This window comes from Eucyclogobius newberryi, unplaced genomic scaffold (genome assembly GCF_026437365.1).
Source record: "Eucyclogobius newberryi isolate DKJ021-1_F unplaced genomic scaffold, fEucNew1.0.hap1 SCAF_7, whole genome shotgun sequence".
NCBI lineage: Eukaryota > Metazoa > Chordata > Actinopteri > Gobiiformes > Gobiidae > Eucyclogobius > Eucyclogobius newberryi.
The window spans coordinates 23,054,100-23,074,447 of NW_027316389.1; the positions used below are offsets into that span (position 1 = coordinate 23,054,100).

At 39.8% G+C, this 20,348-nt stretch overlaps 2 protein-coding genes and 1 long non-coding RNA gene across 3 annotated transcripts; all 3 read right to left on the bottom strand.

Annotated features, from left to right (window-relative positions):
- Positions 1 to 534: 534 nt before the first annotated feature.
- Positions 535 to 2,808, bottom strand: LOC140348593 (uncharacterized). Its single transcript, XR_011924500.1, has 3 exons — positions 2,757 to 2,808; positions 2,525 to 2,695; positions 535 to 2,458 (listed from the first exon to the last, which is right to left on the bottom strand). It is a non-coding gene; the product is annotated as an uncharacterized lncRNA (long non-coding RNA).
- A 3,012-nt stretch (positions 2,809 to 5,820) lies between these two features.
- cetp (cholesteryl ester transfer protein, plasma) lies at positions 5,821 to 11,961 on the bottom strand. The gene is made up of 16 exons (XM_072434422.1): positions 11,747 to 11,961; positions 10,884 to 10,998; positions 10,668 to 10,799; positions 10,530 to 10,600; positions 10,350 to 10,437; positions 10,207 to 10,276; positions 10,003 to 10,063; positions 9,844 to 9,935; positions 9,670 to 9,769; positions 9,509 to 9,588; positions 9,390 to 9,440; positions 6,978 to 7,133; positions 6,600 to 6,667; positions 6,321 to 6,394; positions 6,158 to 6,243; positions 5,821 to 6,081 (listed from the first exon to the last, which is right to left on the bottom strand). Exons 1-16 carry the CDS (start codon positions 11,880 to 11,882, stop codon positions 6,004 to 6,006), a joined length of 1,458 nt encoding a protein of 485 aa, XP_072290523.1. The 5' UTR covers positions 11,883 to 11,961; the 3' UTR covers positions 5,821 to 6,003.
- A 742-nt stretch (positions 11,962 to 12,703) lies between these two features.
- herpud1 (homocysteine-inducible, endoplasmic reticulum stress-inducible, ubiquitin-like domain member 1) lies at positions 12,704 to 20,209 on the bottom strand. Its single transcript, XM_072436026.1, has 8 exons — positions 19,883 to 20,209; positions 17,999 to 18,076; positions 17,513 to 17,584; positions 16,624 to 16,766; positions 16,055 to 16,165; positions 15,602 to 15,973; positions 13,952 to 14,045; positions 12,704 to 13,524 (listed from the first exon to the last, which is right to left on the bottom strand). The coding sequence occupies exons 1-8, from the start codon at positions 20,033 to 20,035 to the stop codon at positions 13,342 to 13,344; spliced, it is 1,206 nt and encodes a 401-aa protein (XP_072292127.1). The 5' UTR covers positions 20,036 to 20,209; the 3' UTR covers positions 12,704 to 13,341.
- Positions 20,210 to 20,348: the final 139 nt, after the last annotated feature.

Sequence of the window (20,348 nt, forward strand, 5' to 3'; positions counted from 1 at the left end):
TGTGAAGAATTAGCAAAATAATGGTTGAGCTGTACATATTGCACTTGCATCAATAAAAATAATTTGGTCTTTGTGATACTAGCAGATAATGAAAAAAATTAACGTGGATGCATTTGTCTATATGAAATAAAATAGATGCAGCGTCTGCAGTGCTGTGTGTCAGGCTGAAGAAGGAGCCGAGTTGACAGTCAGTCTACGTTCCTACCTTCAGCTATGGTCATGAGCTTTAGGTAATGACCAAAAGAACAGGATCACAGAAACAGATGGTCAAAAGGAATTTCCTCCGCAGTGTGGCTGAGCACTCCCTTAAATATAAGGTGAGAAGTCACACAGGAGGTGCTTGGAGTAGAGCCGCTTCCCACCGTGAAGAAGACCCAGGACACATTGGAGGGACTATGTCCCTCAGCTGGCCTGGAAATGCCTTGGGATCCCCCCAGAAGAGCTGGAGGAAGTGTCTGGGGTGGGGAAAGTCCAGGAGTCCCTGCTTGGATCCAAACCAGCTTCAGATAAGGAAGAAGATGGATGAAATATACATCGGTGTGTTTTATATTTATTACATTGTAGAAAAGACAGAGTTAAACATTTACACATACCTATCATATTGAACAGTTTAGATTTATTCAAGTTACTATTATTACTTTAGACAAATGTACACATGCTGAGTAAAGATGTATCTGAGCAGTGTAAATGCTTATGCATCCATGCTGTATATTTATTCTACTGATCACACATGGTACCACTTTGACAAATAAGTTAGTTGTGGTTAGACTCCTAAGTCCATGACACTAGTTTCATGGTGAGAAGTACCAATTACATGATACTTCCTTTCCCTGAAATCAGATCAGATCCAACTTCACCTAAACCTGGATGCTGACTAACAACATTTCCCAAATGCAAGGGGTTTCTTTGGTGTAACCTTTGACCCTTTCCAAAGAAGTTCAAATTCCTTCACAGTGGACTGGTGCCAGACAGTGGCTCTATACAGGATTTGTCATGCATCACAATGAACAAGGCATAAACCTGTTTTCAAATAGCTATTGACTGTGAGGTCTAAGTGAATCTGGATCACACAAGTGTTTACACAACAAATGCATTTGTTTTGGGTGCTTAATTTACCAAATGTGACCATCTGTTCACTTCTTCTGCACGCCACTGGTAATAAACTAGTAATGTTGTACTGTGTTATACCAACATGCACCAAAGGGTTTTTACATTTACACAAACGGTTGGTAGTACATGAGCTGAACACACATTATTGCCTAGTTGTTTAGCAGTGTTGAGGATGGAGGTCATAATGCTAAAAAGTGAGCTGAGTGAGGCAGGAGTCTGACCAAAGCCAAAATGTTGCCACTGAAAGCTTATTTAGAGAGTTTTAGCAGGTGTAATATAGCACAATAGGAAGAGAAGATAATAAATCTGGAAAGGCCTCTGGCCTAAAACAAATGGACAAGGACCATACAGGAGAGTTTGCCTTGTTGAAGTGAAACACCAGCAAATAAAGTGTTCCAAGTTGGAGCTGCTTTAACAGTTTGCTTACATTTCTGTAAAGATGCCAAACAGATTTATGGGCATACTGTGTACTCTTGATGGGATTACATTGAATACAAGCCAGAAAGCTTGAAGTGATTCCCCAGCTTCACACTGCAACAGAACACACAAGAACCAGATATCAGGCCTAAACTCACGTATACTAGATTATGATTACCGTTTTTCTCACTATTGTAAAACAGTAAATTACTGGCTACTCAGCTGCCAGCAATTTAACGTCATTTTACAGGAAAATGTCTCACAGTAGTGTTAGGCCAGACCGGTTTAACTGATCCAGACTGATAATGAAAATATGCTTTGAACGTTTTATAAACACTAAAACAATGTTGACAACAATTCTCCAAGTTCAAGAGGTTTTGTCAGTTTGGTGGTTTGAGAACTGCTGTGCTCACTGTAGATGTAGAAGGCAGGGAACTCATGGTGAGCAACATCATAAGGACTGTAAAGTAGTTTCGGGACATTCTTCAGAGATGGATTAACCCACATGCAATTGTAACGATTCTTCGACCACAGTGGGATTTGGTAGATGTAAACAAGGCAAACAAGGTGTGGCATGACGAGGGTGTTGCAGGCATTTTACATTAATATATAACTAAGGGGTAGATTTAAAAACACCAACAACGCCACCTGGGATAGGCCCAGGACCGAAATTAAAAGTGAAGGACACACGGGTTTGTTATTGGCAGACACTTGGTTCAGTTTGTCTTTTCAGTTAACCAGTTAAAATATACATTCAGGTCAACTCGCATCCACACTCACGGAGCCTGCCACGCCAGGTGCAGCACCGCCACAGACAGTACCATTACAGGAAAATAAAAAACAAAGAAGAGACAAGACCAGACTAAAGACAATTCACAGGTCGTCCTCAGTGCCGCCGCTCCACGCAACAGTTTCCGTGATCTCCCATTACCTATTGAAAGTTTCGTTAGTATAACGGCCTCTTTTACGTGGGAGCTAAGCGAACGGCAACACGTACCACTTTCCTCCACAGGCTTTACGCCAGACAGTCGGGGCATATGACAGCGGAACCGACCAAACGTGGATGAGAACGTGACCGACAGCGACAGTGGGGCAAAGGCCACCAGACACACGCAGGAGCGTTACACCAGCGAGACGTTGCAGAGGTGAGGGCCTAGGAGCGACGGCACTAAAGAAGCCAAATTAGGTTTAAAATTTAAATTAAAATACTTCATTATCAGTCATCATACCTGAGGACGACGGGAGCCCAACCCTCGGCGCAACCCGGAAGTGACAGCAGTGTCAAAGGCCAGAAAGCGAGAGCTAGCGGGAGCGCCCTTTTATAGGCGCCCCCTGGCGGTAGAAAATGTCAGGCGCGCACTGCCACAAAGGCAAACAAGGCAAACAAGGACACATGCAAATTGAAGGTGTTATTCAAGAAATATGAACAAAGGGACAAAAGGCTTATTTGTTTACACCAAGAGACGATCTCCACAAAGTTGACGTTTGGACCCAATTCCATCATCAAAAAGAATAAAATGACACATTTGGGAGATTGCCCTGATGTTTTTATTAATAGACAGGAACAATGTTAACACAAACCTTTCGACCACTGCACATACTGCAAATACCAACGCGGGCCTAACTGAGGCGTGGGGATGAATGACCATGAGATGCCTTGTGCACTAATACCGCACCAGACCAGTGAAGAATGCAGAGCAAAGGAATTTTAATGGACAGACAAAGGCAGGGTTGGCCAGAGCGGGACTGGGCTTGTTTACATCGATCTGACCACCTGCTGCAGGCGTTTCATAAATAAGAGCTGGGATCCCACAGAGTGCATCAGACAGGAAGTGCAGCCCGGGAGGGACAGAACCCACGGAGCAGGAAAAGCAACATCAGTTTTAGAAAATAGGCTAAATGGGTCTTTAAATGTGTGTCTTTATTTTTTTGTTTCTTTCTTAACGTTCTTTTGATTTTTAATTGTATTTGCTTTCCTTTTTAACATGTGGCAAAGACCGATACAATTTACCTTATATCAGAAAACTCGGGCATATTTAGGCCTTTGATAAGATAAGATAATCCTTTATTGTCCCACATGGGGAAATTCCATTGATGCAACGCAGGTAGATACAGAGGTAGATACAGAAGAAAAGAACAAATAACTTATAGGAAGTTTGAAAAACACTCTCAGTAGAAGATCTCTTATAAAAATCTCAGGATGATAATGATATATTGTAACTTTGACACCACACTAGTCTACTATTTTTTTTTTTTCATAATAGCTTATGAAGGCAGTTAGTGCAGACAAGTTTTTTGTTATGTTAATCCTAATTTTTAGCCGTAGAAAAATCATGCAGAAGTCCATATGGGCTGTTCAAGAGCGCCTTCTGGTGGCAATAAAATGGATAGAGGAGGACTCATGGTTTTTGAGAGATCCATGAGGTAAACCGCAACAATGGGACGCTCAAGGTAAAAATAACAAATCATATAATACAATAATATATATAATAATATAATATTGAAAGAGAAGGGAACTTCTGCTGTTCGCCCACCAGCAATCACAAACAACGGCACCGAATGCGTTAAAGTCTGTCCTCTATAGTGTGTTACATCTGTGCGCTGATCACACTGGTTAGAAGTTTTCAAAATAAAACTTGACGCAATCGAAAAAGATGTCAGAAGTGGGATTCGAACTCACGAGGAAACTGCGACCTGAACGCAGCGCCTTAGACCGCTCGGCCATCCTGAGAGCATGTTCTGAATGTACTTCTTATTCGTATTCTTCAAATATCATTTTCGTAGGAAACTTCTGACAGTATGTAGATTTCTCAGCCAATCAGAGGGCGAGCAACTTCTGGGTGGGAGTTGACCTAAAATCTGGTCTCCGCCCCCCAGAGTAGATCTGTGTTCGCGCCCCGGAGGTCGCAGCGCCACAGAACCTGAAATAACGCGTGAACGAACTATATAGAGAATAACAAAGGAGAAACTACAAAAAAATGAGTTATTTTGAAAATGTATATCCTCAGATTTAGAGCATGTATCTACATGTATATAACGTTCATATTTGGCACATCACTTAAGCAACATGTAAAATATGAAGTTGGCAATAGCAAATTCGAATCCTGATGATGATGACCCGATGATGATGATTCTGTTTGTATGTGACAATGTCAAACAAAGTTTTGTAATTTTTCTTCTTCAATTGAATATATAGATTTGATGAAATCAGATATCACTTTTCACTCTTGAACTAATTAGCCACTAAGGAATTATTTGGGACACTAAAATCAAAGTCAAGATAACTCATTTTTTGTAGTTTCTCCTTCGCTTCAAAAAGAGTAAAGTGAATCAAAAACGGACTTTTAACCAGAGAATTTATGAGACTATAAAGCCAAAGGTTGAAAAGGTTGCAAACCGCTGTCTGTGTTGGTAGGTACCTTCAATGAAATAATATGATCTCCATGAATGAGCACCTTGACTATGTAGACACTTGAAGAGGTATTTTAATCATTCTGATCTGCTGCGCCGATGGGCCCTTACAAAACGCACTCTTTCTAGCATGTCCATTGTCATTCTCTATTTAGTTCAATCACGCGTTATAGTTTTAGTTCAGGTTCTGTGGCGCTGCGACCTCCGGGGCGCGAACACACATCTACTCTGGGGGGCGGAGACCAGATTTTAGGTCAACTCCCACCCAGAAGTTGCTCGCCCTCTGATTGGCTGAGAAATCTACATACTGTCAGAAGTTTCCTACGAAAAAACTATCCCCGGCGGCATCCAGGGGCCACACCGCCACAAGGGACCAGTCATTAGACATGTTGTTAGATGGTTTATATTTAGCCTATTATTTGGATTCAAACGATACAACTATAACACATCTGTACACACCATGTACAAGTAGAAACGTGTAAATACAAGATTTGTTCACTCTGATCCAAAGGTCAGGCTATGATTTTGTTTTATTTAACAGTTAGTATATGAAGACGGTGCTCTGCGCATCAGATTCTATAGCAGGTGCGTAGGAAAAAGGCGTGCGTAACGCTTAATGTACTGAAAACAAATCCACTGTCTCACTTGCAAGGTGGAGAGGCAACTTTCAGCAACTAGGCCTTCGTCAGGAAAGAAGGCCTATAGTTGCCGAAACGTTGCCTCCACCTGTAAATAAAATTCCACAATTAAACATCCTAAAATGTATGTAGATAAGATGAGAGAACTTTTATTTGTACCACAATGTTGACATTTCACTGTTGCAAGATTAGGCACAGAAACACAGGAACAGCAGCAGGACAAAAGACCACAATAAAAAGACACTTTGACATTTTGGAAATATTAATTTGCATGTATTTCATGCTAATTACTTGGGGCTAATACATTTCATACAGATTTGACAACAAAAGCCAGTGTCAGCTCACTGTCATAGATACCATGTGTCCTAGATCTGACCAGACTGATAACACACAGAACACACAGCACACTCTCTAGTCCTTGGCTTATCTATTCTAGTGTTTTGCGGAGGAACTCAACAAGAAGATGATGTGGAAATCCAAAGTCCATCTGGATCACCACATAGCCCTGAAGACAAGAGGCAAAATAACAGGTGACATAAGCCATAGAAGGATGTTGAAATGTCTATTAAATTTACACTTACATCTTGGGGAATCACTTCTGGATTGTAGATATCAAACAGATTGACCCCTTGCTTGTCGAGTAGTCTGGTTATCTCTGTCTCAAGAACTGTATCATCACAGAAATGAAATAGTCTTCGTTTAGCCGAGACATATTTTCTATGGTATCAGAGATGTTCATCTTACCAGTAATGACCGTGGGCACGCCTAATGTCTTCACTGCATTTTCAAGAAATGTGTGTATTTTCTCAAACTCTTCACTCTAAAATATCACACATACATAGGCCACATGGAATAAACTGTCAAATGTCATTGTAAAAATGAATACATTACCGCCATATGATGATCCAGCTGAAGTACAGTAACGGACACCCTAAACAAGAACTACTATTAGCCCTTTGAAACATTTTCTGTGATATCAATGATCTGTGCAAAGTTTCATTATTCTTGGCTCCATGAACTCACTCTGTGACTTTACCATGCAAGGACAGTTTCTTATTAGCGTAGGACGGCCCAACCTCAATTGCCACATTCTATGAGGAATAAAATAGAACAAATTAGAACATAATGGATGAATGATAAAAGTTACATAAACTATCACCAAAAACAGTTAAGACAAGAATTCAATGTGCCCAAGGCGATTCAACAATGTAAACTGAGGAGATTACGGTATATCCCTTTACAAAATATAAAGAGCATTCAACTGTAATTCTGTCTTTGTGCCCCAATTTATAGCAAGCCTAAGGGTAAGGTGTCGACACATGCTGTATCAACATACACTTTTTGTCTGTCGTACACGAGCTTTAAACGTTTTTTTTTTTGTGAGTGAAAACAGTATCTGACCGTTCCAAAGGATAAGAGGGGGGTGGTGGACCCTCCACAGTAGAGCTGCCCCGAGGCGTCGGCCCACGCAGTAGTCCCAAAGTCTCGGGACGTGTTCAGAAACACATTTGATGAGCTCCACACTCTGAGTTCGGAAGAACTGGACTCCATGATGCACTGGACTCACACAGACAGAGGACATTATTCTTAAGAAGGATCGGGTGTGTACATAACGTTAGAGGTGGTTGTGTGCCTTCCTCCTCGTGTCCCTGATGCAGAGAGCTCTCGTAATATGTTTGGTTTGTCTGTCCCTCGTGTGAAGACTGTGAAGCCGCTTTAGCGGCTGAAGGGAGCTCCAAACTGCAGCTTGGAACTCCCTTCATTTGGATATGAGATTGTGTGAAATTGTCTCATTTTAGGAGTTTTTGTTTGATTTTAAAAGACAGAGGGAGTGAATCATTTTTGAAAATGTATGTAGATTTTGTTTTCTTTTCTTAAATGTCTTTTACATGTGTAATGTTTTAAAATGTCTGTGCTGTTATGTCTTTATTTTGCCTTACATTAACATTTAACTAGTAAATCAGAAACAATGGATACGGTAGTAAACTTGAAATATAGCCGCAAGCGGCAATGATCGGCCCTCGCCACGCCGCCGCCACGCCGCCGCCACGCCGCAAGAGGAGCCCCAATTGTCCTTTTATTACGCCTACTGCTGAATCTGTGACGCTGTCACATCTTCTCCCCTTTGTTTTACCATCAAAAAGCTATTTTATTTTGAATTCTTGGCAAAATGTGCGGCTTTGCCGCACAGACACCGTGACTCTTTGAATGAAAATGTGGATAACTTTTGATGGTCTTGAAGATGAGTCTCACCAAATTTCAGGTTAATAGGGCTGACGCCCTGGGAGGAGTTTGTGAAAGTCTAAAGTGTAAACATGAAAGGTTTCGGTCATCGTTACGGCAACGCCATAACAATTATGACATGAGTCATTGACTTTTTTGATGGGGATGCTAAAATTGAGTTGTGTGTCAAATTTCATATAATTTCGCAAAACTAAACATTTAACCTCCATATAAAATCTGTAGGGGGCGCTGTGGCGCCAAATGAATTTATTTCACTTCAAGTAGGTTTAGGGCAAAGAGTTTAACAACTGATTCTAATTTGACGCAATTCGGACTTTATCTGCGCAAACGGCAGAAATTTTAAATATGGGAGATTTCTGAAATTCTAGCTACAGTTTGCGGCTTCGCCGCTCAGAGACCGTGAGAGGTGTCAATGTAATTTGGATAACTTTTGATGTCCCACTCCTCAGTAGCATTTTCACCAAATTTCAGCTTTTTAGGGCCAACGCCCTGGGAGGAGTTCGTAAAAGTACGACGTTTGGAAAAACTCCGAAGTCATGTTTAGCCATTTTTGAAGCAATATGGCCGACATTTGGTTGGGCGGACGGCATTGCCGTAGTAATATTTTTGACTTCTCTTGTCACCATCTACCTCTGCGCCAAATTTCATGATTCTACGATCAGATTTTTTTTGGGTCATTTCCCATCTCTCAATGCATTTTTGGTACATTTGGTGGCGCTGACGCGCCAATTTTTTTTATTTTAGAAAAGGGAAATAGCCAGAATGTAGAGAGGCACGATTTTTAGAGGTGTGCAAATTTTTGTGACTTTTCGTCAATGTTCACTGGGTGAAAAATAGGGGGGTTGGTCCCGAGAAGAAGAAAGAAAGAAAGAAAGAAAGAAAGAATAATATTCCGATGCGAAAACAATGTTTCCCATTTTTCAAATATCATAAACTATACATTTTCGGAAAGCGCTCGCGCTTTCCTACCTCATGGTGTGGGTCCCTGGTCACTGACGGGTACTTTCGATAATTTTGAGTGGGCTCTGCCCACTTTGTGTTTTTGGCCCTCTATACAGTAATAATGTTCAATTTTTGCATTACATGCTTATATGCACGGAACATGCAAGAGATGGGGAACGTATTCGTGAGCTACTTAGCGCAAATGAGTGCTTTATATGGGGATGACGACCGCTTCGCGGTCGTCATCCCAATGTAAAGTGCTCGTTTAGTGCGAACTTTTGCACGGGCTTCGCCCGTTTACAACGGTAATGTTCCATTTTCCTACAACTAATTAGTATGCACGGGGCGTGCATGAGTGGAGGAGTGCGTTAGTGAGTGTTTGGAAGTGGGCGAGCGCTTCGCGCTCGATTTCGTGCGCACTACGTGCGCACTTTCGCAGCCGTGCTTCGCACGGCCTTACGAGATTAATAGGCCTCTCGCCAGCTTGTGGCGCTCGGGCCTAATTACTCATTTTAATGTACATACAATGTTTAGCAGAAATTATGGTATTTATAGTAAAGATAAAGCAGTTGTACCACAAGACGTTGTAGTTTATTTGTGTAGTTTGTTGTGGCAGTGCTACATTACCTCCCGAATATACTCAGGCATGGCATCAGGAGGATTTGTCTTGAAAAGTTCCTGGAATGAGATGAATACTTATTTCCTGTATAATCCCAGTATTTTCTGGGCGTGATTGCAGCACTCACTCTGAGCTCTGGTCCAGAGATGTTGAGTTGGAAGCGGCCGTCTTGGTGTGAAGCTTTGAGGATTGGAATGAACAGCTGATCTGAAATGGAAAAACACACATCCTTAGACAACAGGAAGATAAAGCTTAAATGATCAGTAAAAATGTGTTTGTTCTACTTACCTGACAACCAGAAGTACAGCATCCTATTCTCTGTCAGCTGACGAGGGTTAAAGTTAGACTCTTCAATGACAGTTGTGGTGTTCTTATATTTTGTGAAGCCCTACAGAAACACAAACGGTGATGAATTAAAAGAGAAAATCTATGGGTTCATAAACAAACGTGTGCCTGTTGAACCTTGTGATACGATTCGATGTAGTTGGCGGTGATGACTGGAGTTCCAGTTACACCCACGTCCACGCTGATGTCTCCATCCGTCAGGAAGTTCTCTGCAAACACCAAACTCAATCATGAACAGCACAAACAGGATCAAAGCAGGACGAGCGAGACACTGACCTGCAGTTTCCTGGATGAAGTCTGCGAGTATGTTTGCCACCTTATTGATCTCCTGACAAATCTGAAAAGAGAATGATTGAATCGAGGCAGCTCTGGGCAGCACCAGTGCAGTAGATATACAGTACAACAGGTCTATGAAGATACTGTATTTAGTATAAGCCTGTTTATGTTTTGTGTCAAATACTTTTAATCTCTTTAACTCACCTGTGATCTGACGGCTACTTTGATTGTAAACGTGAGGAAGTTGGTAAAGAGCTTCTTGAGCCAGTTTGGTCTATTAAAAAAGTGAATTTAAAGTTACAACAACACCATTTTTGTGGAGTAAAGAAGTAGTAGTTGTGACCTACTCTCTGTCTCCATGCAGCAGCAGGTTCAGTTTATGGAATTTCAGGTGACAGTCAGTCGTGTCAGCTGCCACTTTACCCTTACCACAGTCTAGAACGTTGTTGTGTTTTAAGTGCATTTAAAATATAGTACAAAACTGCATATGACTAGAGAAAACCTCAAACCCAAAATGGGGTACTCACACAGTTTAGGGTTAATCCCGAGGTCAATCTGAGACTCAATTTCAAAATCCACCGATTGTCCAAAATTGACTCTAGATAAAAACATTCACATAGTAAATGGTGATATAGTGTCATATTTGACACCAGAAACTGACTTACAAACAGCCGTCACACGCATAATGTATGTTGCCTCTGAACACCACAGACACGTTACTGATGTTCAAAGAGATGCCCTCGCCTGGGCGCAGCTCGAAAGCACTCTGGCCGATGGTCAGATTGTAAATCTCTAAACTTAAAACACAAAGAGCCCCAAACAGGCTTCTGTTCAGTTATTCTGTTATTTATGACAATGTGTCTTCACAAGTGTGTCCTCACTTGTCCAGGCTGTAGACAAGTTTGCTCCAGAACAGCAGGGTCTTCTCTCCCTTTATAGCCGGGTACTTGGTGTGTTGAAATGCAGCTTCTATGACTTTAGTGGTCTTCTCATTTACTGTAACAAAGCACAGGATGTTACTCATTGGTCGAAGCTCCATTGTATTAAATGGTTTGACGGAAGCGTAGAGCTGCCAATGGTGCTTGGAAGAAATTGGCCATTATGATTTATTATTATTATTATTATTATTAATGATAATATTTCCCCCCCTTTTTTACTTTTTCATGTTAAAACGATACTGGCAGGAAATTATGTGCTAAATCATATGACCCATGGCCCATTGGACGGATGTCATATGATCTACACAGTCCAGTTCACATATGATATCGTTTATTAATGCTCTAATAAATAACTAATAAAATAATAACAGTGGTAGTATTATGTAATTTCTTTTTTTAAGTTTTCATTTTTTTATTTTATTTGTTTATATGTACTTATATATATATATATATATATATATATATATATATATATATATATATATATTTATTTGAATATACATATTTAACTATCATGAAAAACATGATCATGGTAAGTATCATGTTAAAGCTTTTTTTTTTTTTTTTTTACAACAATAATAAACAATATCTTTAAAAAAGTAATACTGGCTGATTTTATTGGCAGCTCTAAGCTTCCCCGAGGGCTCTAAATGTGATTGGCTCGTTAAACCACTTTGCAGGCTGCAAACGAACCTAACAAGATGGATTCTCAATAAAAATGCATCTTGCTGGCACGATTACAGTTAGTACAGTTTGTCAATCACACAAAACATAGCAGCCTTCCTCTCGAAACATAAGATACTTACAGACCACAGCAGCAGGGTAGGTGATGCGGCAGGTGGCCCCTGTGAATCTGTAGGCTTGGGCCGGCTCCTGCATACATTCCTGGGACATCCCATAAGGACACACCACCAGGAGAAGAAAAGGCCACCACCAAATCATTGTTCACTTGGACTTACATGTGTGTGTGCCGGGCTCCTTCTGGCTGTCCCTTTAACTGTCCAGTTCTGAGAGCCTTCAGCCAATAGTGAGCAGAGATCTGAGGAACACAGGATTCCCCAAAGTAAACGGGACAAAGTGCAACTTTCACTGACAAAAGCAAATACTAAGGCAAAATAACTTCAGGTGACTCCAGAATTTTGGTTTCAAAGGTCTATTTTGTTTTGTTACAACTATATTTACTTAAATTGCCAGAGAAGATGTTGAAATTTTTGCCAATTTTTGTTTTATGTGGATAGGTCTAATAATTAGAGATTTGAATGATGAACCGGGTCAACAAAAGAAAATTAAATATCCAGATACTAATACCAATTTCATTAAGTTTTACTAGAGAAAGCAAAATCACATAAAAAGGTTAAATTCTGCACGTTCCAGTTAAGTTTTCATATGGTCTTGTAGAATATAATATTATTTTGTTGAAAATTACATTCTATCATTTTGCCGTCTAAATTGGTACTGAATATTGAGCATTTTCCTTCTGATCTGATGTTAGTATAATGACTTTAGAATAGTAGGCTTTCCTTGGGTTTCAGACATAAGCTTCCTTCATGACTTGAAGGATTTAACATGGCAACATTCTAATGTAGTTACAGGAATAGTGCAATTAAATTAAAATATATATTTTGAATGAGGAAAGATCCTCATACAATCCTTCAAACCTGGAAGGAATGACGTGCCTATAACCCATAAAAGAAGAGTCCGGGAGTTACAGAAAACAAAACAAATATATGGGATGTGATATAGTATTTAAGTAAAGAAACATTACAAATAAAAATATTTATTGTGTCTTATTGCATCACTTTGTACAACAGTCACTCACCCATAAACTAAAAAAGTAGCATAAAAGATAAGATACAGTCACTGGATCAATGTGATTTCCCACATTTCACTTTTAACAAAAGTCAAACTAAACAAATGTCCTATGAAACCTAGAAAACTACTAATCAAACGTGATATGCCACATTTTTGGAATTTGACTTGTTATAGTCCACTTTAAAAATTAAACAGTTCACGTGTTATAAAGTGCTTTGTTTACATATAGAACATATTTACAAAGTGTAAGAATATGAAATCCATATTTTACAACAGAAGAACAGTTTTTGCATTTGGTCATGATTTTAGGCTTTCTTTCTCCAAAGAAACATCTCAATAATGCAGTGTTGTATGTGAACTTTAAAATCAATAGTTCAATAACCGTTAAGCACTAAAGTTTTAGTAAATATATACAAGCACTTTAGCTTTAAGGGGCTGTAACATGCAGAGTCAAACATACAAATATATTCACTGCTGCCACCTACTGTTGAGTTTACACAGTCCAGTTCACGTATTGTGCATTAGGATCCAGAAACAAAGTCCTTTGACATTTCCGCACGATTTGCTCCGAGAGAGTAAGAAAAGGTCCTCAGTTGGCCACGCCCTGCGGCCCTTCAGGGATGAGAGAGGAGAAGAAGGTTTTGAAGAAGACCCAGGCGGTCCACACGGCAGACACTCTGTGAGGGGGCACGAGCACGGCTGTCATTGGTCCAGGTTCGGCGCCGTCTTCAGGACCATCTTCAGCGGGTCTGTCCTCCTCATCAGCAGCAGCCTGGGCAAGAACGTTCATTTAAGCACACTTACAAATACATTTTCACAAAACACTGCAACAAAAATATAGGATCATTAATCTAATGAAAGCAGAGATCAACTGAGCACTGCAGATTGTCTTCGAAATTGGCATCCGACTGGACTTCAGAACTATCTATTAGGGCCTCAAAATCACTTCCATGAGCACAATAAATGGATTTCTTTGGAAAAGGCAATGACAAAAAAGAAAAACGGTTGACACAAATTAAACCTACGACACTGGACTTAATTTGGAAAAACCGTTGAACCAAATGGGACGTTTATGTTGGACGATGCAATTTAATTGGATGTCTTTTGTTGCCTTCATTTATTTTGTTCTCTCTTAGTGTCTTGTTCTGTGTCATTTTGTTTAGTACACAAAAGAAAGCAGAGATGAAGTGTGTCCTTACAGGTTGTGGGTTCTGGTTCTCTGGGGCTTGTGGAGGGTTGGGGGGTTGGACTTGTACTGCCCGCCTTCTGAAAGGAAACCATCCCGCAGTGTGCCTATGGGGAAACGAAAAACACGTTTAAATGCAAATATCCAGTGTTGTAAAGGCACATTCGAGCTGCGAGTACAGTGGTTTTCCTTCTTTGCCTGAGAGCGGCACATGTCAGTGGAATGTGTGTTCCCAGGGTCAGGTGTTGCGTAACAGAAATATGGACTTAAGAGTCACGTTTCACTTCTCATCCTGTAAGCTTTTACTAGTTGTCCAGAAAATATTCCAGGAAGTAACATGCTCTGACATGCACGCAGTTGATAGCAAACAGAAGCTACTCAAGCATGAAGGAAATATCTTTGCCGTCATCGTTTAGAAGATGATTTCACCTCCTACTTTGTTAGAAGCCGAGTAAAATCTGTCTGTTTTGAATTCTGCTGGCATTGCGTGCGAAAAAGTTTGCACTGAATTTGCATCACAGCTACAAAGACACGGCATAGGTGATTCTGGAGACTTGGTAGTAACATATTAACTACACGAGCTGAAGAAAAGAAGCCCTGTCATTTAGTCACAGTCGACCAATTTGAGCAGAATAGTTTTACACTACATGACACATTGGTTTAGAGTTGACCCTGGACGATGGACGCTGTAGGCCTTGGCGATAAACACTGAATCTCACATACAAAGTCTACATGAATTGTGCTAAAATCACAGCATGTAACAGTTATTACATTATTATTATTATTATTATTATTATTATTATTATTATTATTATTATTATTATTATTATTATTATTATTATTACAACAATAATCGAGTTGTCATTTGCGAGAACATTACAGTGCTTCCTTTACAGCCGTGTCTTTATGGGCCGAGTTCACTTGTTTGCATGCGTTTGTTCCTGGTCTAAGATCCTGACACACAGACTCAGGTGTCAGCTCACCATTCCTTTTGTTTGCTGTGAAAGACGCACTTGTTCAACAGGTTTATAACGTTATGTGTGTCCTCTCCAAACTCACAATATAACATTTTACTGTTACGATTATTGGGAGAAAAAACATCACGATTTAACGATTACTCGCGATCATTGAGACTGTGATTAAAAAGTGAAATCTTTCATCTTCTTTTATTCCCGTGTTCTGACATGTTACTGTTCCTCAAGTTTGTGACCGGCACTTTCTAAAAGACAAAATCAAGTTGTGATAAAAACAGCCACAAAAAAATAAAGTTCTTTTGGAAGTCGGTGTATTTTGGGGCTGTATATTGAACAAAAAATACCTCTAAAATGGCCACGATTATCATTATTTGATTCTTACGATTATATTGTGACCTGAATAATTACGATTATCGATCAACCTAATCATCTGGACACCTCTACTCATGTAGCACAACACAACACTGGACAGCTCCAAGTGACAGAAGAAGACTATCACTTCTGCATATGTTTCGTATCAGGGAGCTAAAGTTTAAACCTTTATGCTGTGGACCGTGGATAAAATCGGTTTAGGAGATGAGGCTGTGAAGTAGAGCTGCAACTAACGAGTATTTCAGCCATTCCTTTTTTGATTAGTCGACAAGCCAAACCATTATTAGCGTGATTAAGTTGCGTGCGTGTGGACTTACATGTACATGAAGAACAACATGCCCATCACCAGCAGGAAGCGACTTAGGTTGGAGTTGAAGTAAATGATCATGAGCAGAACTCCTAATCTGGCGGCGGAGTAGAACGAGTCCAACCAATCTCGTTCCACCTCCTCCTCGTCTTCCATCACGGGCCCGCCCTGCGCATTCATACGCATGTTCTGATTGGCCACGCCGGGGTCGATGAAGGCCGCGTCCGGAGCTGGGTTCTGATTGGCTGGTAGGTCGATTGGGTTTTGGTTGGCCAGAGGTGCAGGGACAGGTACTTGGGGTGCGGGGACAGGGGGATACTGAGCGATGGTCGTGGTGGTCTGGTGCAGGGGTCCCACGTTTGCTGCTGCCAACGCCGCATGGCTGTTGGGGTTAAAAGTGAAGAAGACATAAACAGTTACAGCAGGGTCAAACAAGAACAATACTAAACCATAATGAACTTACTATTGCATATAATACTGTCGTGCATACACGTGCTGCAACCACAGAAGCTGCTGCGGGCTGTACAAAGAGTATGTGGGGAAGGACGGCTGTGTCACTGCAGGAGGCTCGTATCTAAGGACAAACATAAACAAAATGTAAACAAACTAAAAGGAACTAAATGTTCCCAGTCGTTTCAAATACAATCAAGAAAAGCAAGGTTTCCAATGTGTAAAAAACCAACAAAAAGGCTCAATATCAATTTAGATACCTCAATTATAACAAAAAATGCTGTATTAACGAGTGTACATTTCTACACAAAGTAATAGTACCTTCTTCTTCTTCCATGTGGTATTAAGCTAGTTCTGATAAAGATCAAGATCATTCTAAAACTGCTCAGGAAATAAGTCAAATGTTGTCTTGTTTATGTGATTTTTTTTTTGTATCGATAATTGTTCAAATGAATACCTTGTTTCAATATTAGTTTTAATGTCGATTAGTGTCTGAATGCTTTGGACCGCCCTGCTCTCTGAACAGAAATGTGTTCAAAGCCACTGCCTGATGCAAACACAGTTAATACATTTACTTCTTACATTTGGGCAGTGGGCCACGTGGTCGTTCTGATGGGAGCGACAGACGCTCTTCTCTGTCTCAGCTCTGGAGCAGCCTCACTCTGGTCAGCGGAAGTCGACGCACTGCTGGAGGGGGAGGAATGTGACGTCTCTGACTCTTTATTCTGAAATACATAGGGTTTTGAAACAACACATGTTAAAGAAGTCCGTTATGGACAGTATAAATAGTGCAAGCGATGATTTGCATTTTTCCCCTTCAAAAATCAAAATGTGTCCTTATTAGATCGAAACACTAAAGCTAAAAACTGAAGTGAAAATGCTGTTGTCCATGGTTGGCTGATAATGAGTCAAGATGTGAAACTATGCAGCTGTTGTTCAGTCGACTGTACATTCTGTTCCAACACAGCAATCCTTGATCCAATACATTACCGTATTTTCCCCACTATAGGGATTACACTGGATTATAAGGCGCACCGTCAATGCATGGTCTATTTTTGATCATTTTTCATATATAAAGCGCACCGGACTATAAGGCGAAACAAAACGTGTACCACACACATCGCTTCGAGGTCAGTAAGCACAACCAGAATTAATCCATGTATAAGGCACAATGGATTATAATGCGTACTGTGGTTTTTAAATGCGCCTTATAGTGTGGAAAATACGGGTACTGTAAAATAACATATGTTTGTATCTGTGAGATGTCATAGGTGTTTTACTTTTTTACTTATAAAAGGTTGTTTTATCATTGTTCACCGTTTTATGTTGCTCCGAATCACCAAAGCAAGTTCCTATGTTTGTGAATTCTGTTCATTGACAATGGCAATAAACCTTTTCTGATTCGGGTGAGTTATAATTATTGTTAGACTTATTCACTGGTTTGTATGTGGACTATAAAAACATATCCCACCTTTGGAGCCATTGTCTGTTGTGGAGGGTTCTTCACTGCACAAACCAGGTGCAACGTTAATGTGGAATCAGTCTGGAAAGAGAAGATAGAAAATGCAAGGTTTCAAAAAGTTTTCAATGTCAGCGTTTCAGGCTGTACTTTTAATAGGTGGATCAAATGGCAAAACGTGTAATTTCCTGACAGATTTATTTATATTGTTTCTCGTGTGCTCTAGATTAAAAAATAATCTTAGTACTAGTTAATATGTCTCATGTGTACACAAAAAGGCTATTATTTGAAGATGGTTAAGGCCTTTTATTTCGCTAGCAATGTGTGTTCAGCAACTTGAGCCTTGAACAGGAAAACACAGCACAAACAAAACAGATGAAACATTAGACTGGATGTGTTTAGATAAGAAACCATTGGAGCCCATTTTATCTGACAAACAAAAACAAGGCCACATCCACATTTACAGCGACAGGCTTTTTCAGTGGGAGGGTGCAGTACCTGTCTGGAGAGGTCTCTAATGTGGAGATGGTCAGGGAGCAGTTTTCCAGAGTAGATAAGTCTCTGTTCATTCACAGCCTGAAGAAAAACACACAAATGTCACTTTCAGCATACCACAAATGTTGATCCTTTTCCTCTCACAGCAAAAATGAACAATGTTTTACAGCTATTAACAAACAAGAAGTGCGTAGACTCAGAGGTTTTGTGTTTTAAAATGATAGTTGTGTTTCTTTTACTGAGAAAAGGTGCATTTACCACCTCCTACTGTAGTTGTACGTCTTCAAAGTATGTTTTTTACGCTATACTGTAAAAAAAGAGATTGTTGTTGCCTTTATTCTTTAGACTGTATTCTTAAGACTATATTCTTTAGACTGTATTTTTTTAGACTATTCTTAAGACTATATTCTTATTATAGTCTAAAGAATAGTCTAAAAAATACAGTCTAAAGAATATAGTCTAAAGTTTAGACTGTATTCTTTAGACTGTATTCTTTAAACTGTATTCTTTAAACTGTATTCTTTAAACTGTATTCTTTAAACTGTATTCTTTAAACTGTATTCTTTAAACTGTATTCTTCAGATTTTAGACTGTATTCTTTAGACTGTATTCTTTAAAACTGTATTCTTTAGACTGTATTCTTTAGACTGTATTCTTTAGACTGTATTCTTTAAAACTGTATTCTTTAGACTGTATTCTTTAAAACTGTATTCTTTAGACTGTATTCTTTAGACTGTATTCTTTAGACTGTATTCTTTAGACTGTATTCTTTAAACTGTATTCTTTAAACTGTATTCTTCAGATTTTAGACTGTATTCTTTAGACTGTATTCTTTAAAACTGTATTCTTTAGACTGTATTCTTTAAACTGTATTCTTTAAACTGTATTCTTCAGATTTTAGACTGTATTCTTTAGACTGTATTCTTTAAAACTGTATTCTTTAGACTGTATTCTTTAGACTGTATTCTTTAGACTGTATTCTTTAGACTGTATTCTTTAGACTGTATTCTTTAGACTGTATTCTTTAGACTGTATTCTTTAAACTGTATTCTTTAAACTGTATTCTTCAGATTTTAGACTGTATTCTTTAGACTGTATTCTTTAAAACTGTATTCTTTAGACTGTATTCTTTAGACTGTATTCTTTAGACTGTATTCTTTAAAACTGTATTCTTTAAAACTGTATTCTTTAAAACTGTATTCTTTAGACTGTATTCTTTAGACTGTATTCTTTAGACTGTATTCTTTAGACTGTATTCTTTAGACTGTATTCTTTAGACTGTATTCTTTAAACTGTATTCTTTAAACTGTATTCTTCAGATTTTAGACTGTATTCTTTAGACTGTATTCTTTAAAACTGTATTCTTTAGACTGTATTCTTTAGACTGTATTCTTTAGACTGTATTCTTTAGACTGTATTCTTTAGGAGGGGAAAGAGGGAAAGAGGAAGAAATAGCGAGGAGAGAGAGAAAGATTGTTGTTGCCTCTATTCTTTATACATTATTCTTTAGACCGTATTCTTTAGACCGTATTCTTTAGACTGTTTAGACTTTAGACTGTTTAGACTTTAGACTGTTTAGACTTTAGACTGTATTCTTTAGACTTTAGACAGGGCGACCACCCCTTCCCTCGTCCCACAGAGACTCCTGCACGGAGCGCCCCTGACATTACACTGTCCTCCGTGATCGCTGTGAGACTTTAGATCGTCATGTTCTACAAAGCACTTTGAAGTCGTGTGAAACCATGATGGCGTGTTTGTAAAAAGCGACAGCATTAGCCGTGTCCTTGAGGTTTTCTGTTGTAGCATACCAGAACAGAAAGCAAGATATGGCGCCTTCCTCTTCCATCATGTCGGTAACAGAGACGTAACATTGTCACCATAACTTACCGGGTTCGTGGCGTAGACAGCAGACAGGTGTAGTTTCAAGTCCTTTACGGTCCAGTTGGCATTGACCCCGTTAATGGTTTGGTCTTCTTGGTGCTGGTTTGGCGTTTTGACGACGATCGAAATGGTCTTCGTCGGAGAACCTCGCGCCTCCATGTTTTGGTTGGTCTCGCGCGGTGCTGATCTGCTCTGTTGTTATTTCCGTCAGCACAAATCGTAAAAAATGCTAAATGATCGAGGCGAAACTGCGGCCTTTTTTTGTTGAGAAACTTGATGGAATCGTGGGAGCGGTCTGACAGACACACGGGGGCTTTAGGGAGGCGGTGTGTTGTTGCCAAACAGTGTGGAAGCTGCTGATTGGCTGTCGGCGCTCGTGCTCAGGACGTGGAGCCTGTTGAAATGGCGCACATCTGAGCATGCGCAGGTGGTTTCTTTCGCAAGCTCGAGACCGCGCCGGATTGGTCTGTAC

Excerpts from the sequence above, each read along its gene's own strand:
- cetp (XM_072434422.1), bottom strand. The coding sequence starts at position 11,882 with ATGATTTGGTGGTGGCCTTTTCTTCTCCTGGTGGTGTGTCCTTATGGG. Across the intron at positions 10,277-10,349 it reads CTGCTGCATGGAGACAGAGA|ACCAAACTGGCTCAAGAAGC; the intron begins GTAGGTCACAAC and ends CTTTTTTAATAG. Across the intron at positions 6,244-6,320 it reads CGTGCCCACGGTCATTACTG|TTCTTGAGACAGAGATAACC; the intron begins GTAAGATGAACA and ends GTGATGATACAG.
- herpud1 (XM_072436026.1), bottom strand. The coding sequence starts at position 20,035 with ATGGAGGCGCGAGGTTCTCCGACGAAGACCATTTCGATCGTCGTCAAA. Across the intron at positions 16,767-17,512 it reads AACAGACAATGGCTCCAAAG|AATAAAGAGTCAGAGACGTC; the intron begins GTGGGATATGTT and ends TATGTATTTCAG. Across the intron at positions 15,974-16,054 it reads CGACAGTATTATATGCAATA|CCATGCGGCGTTGGCAGCAG; the intron begins GTAAGTTCATTA and ends TAACCCCAACAG.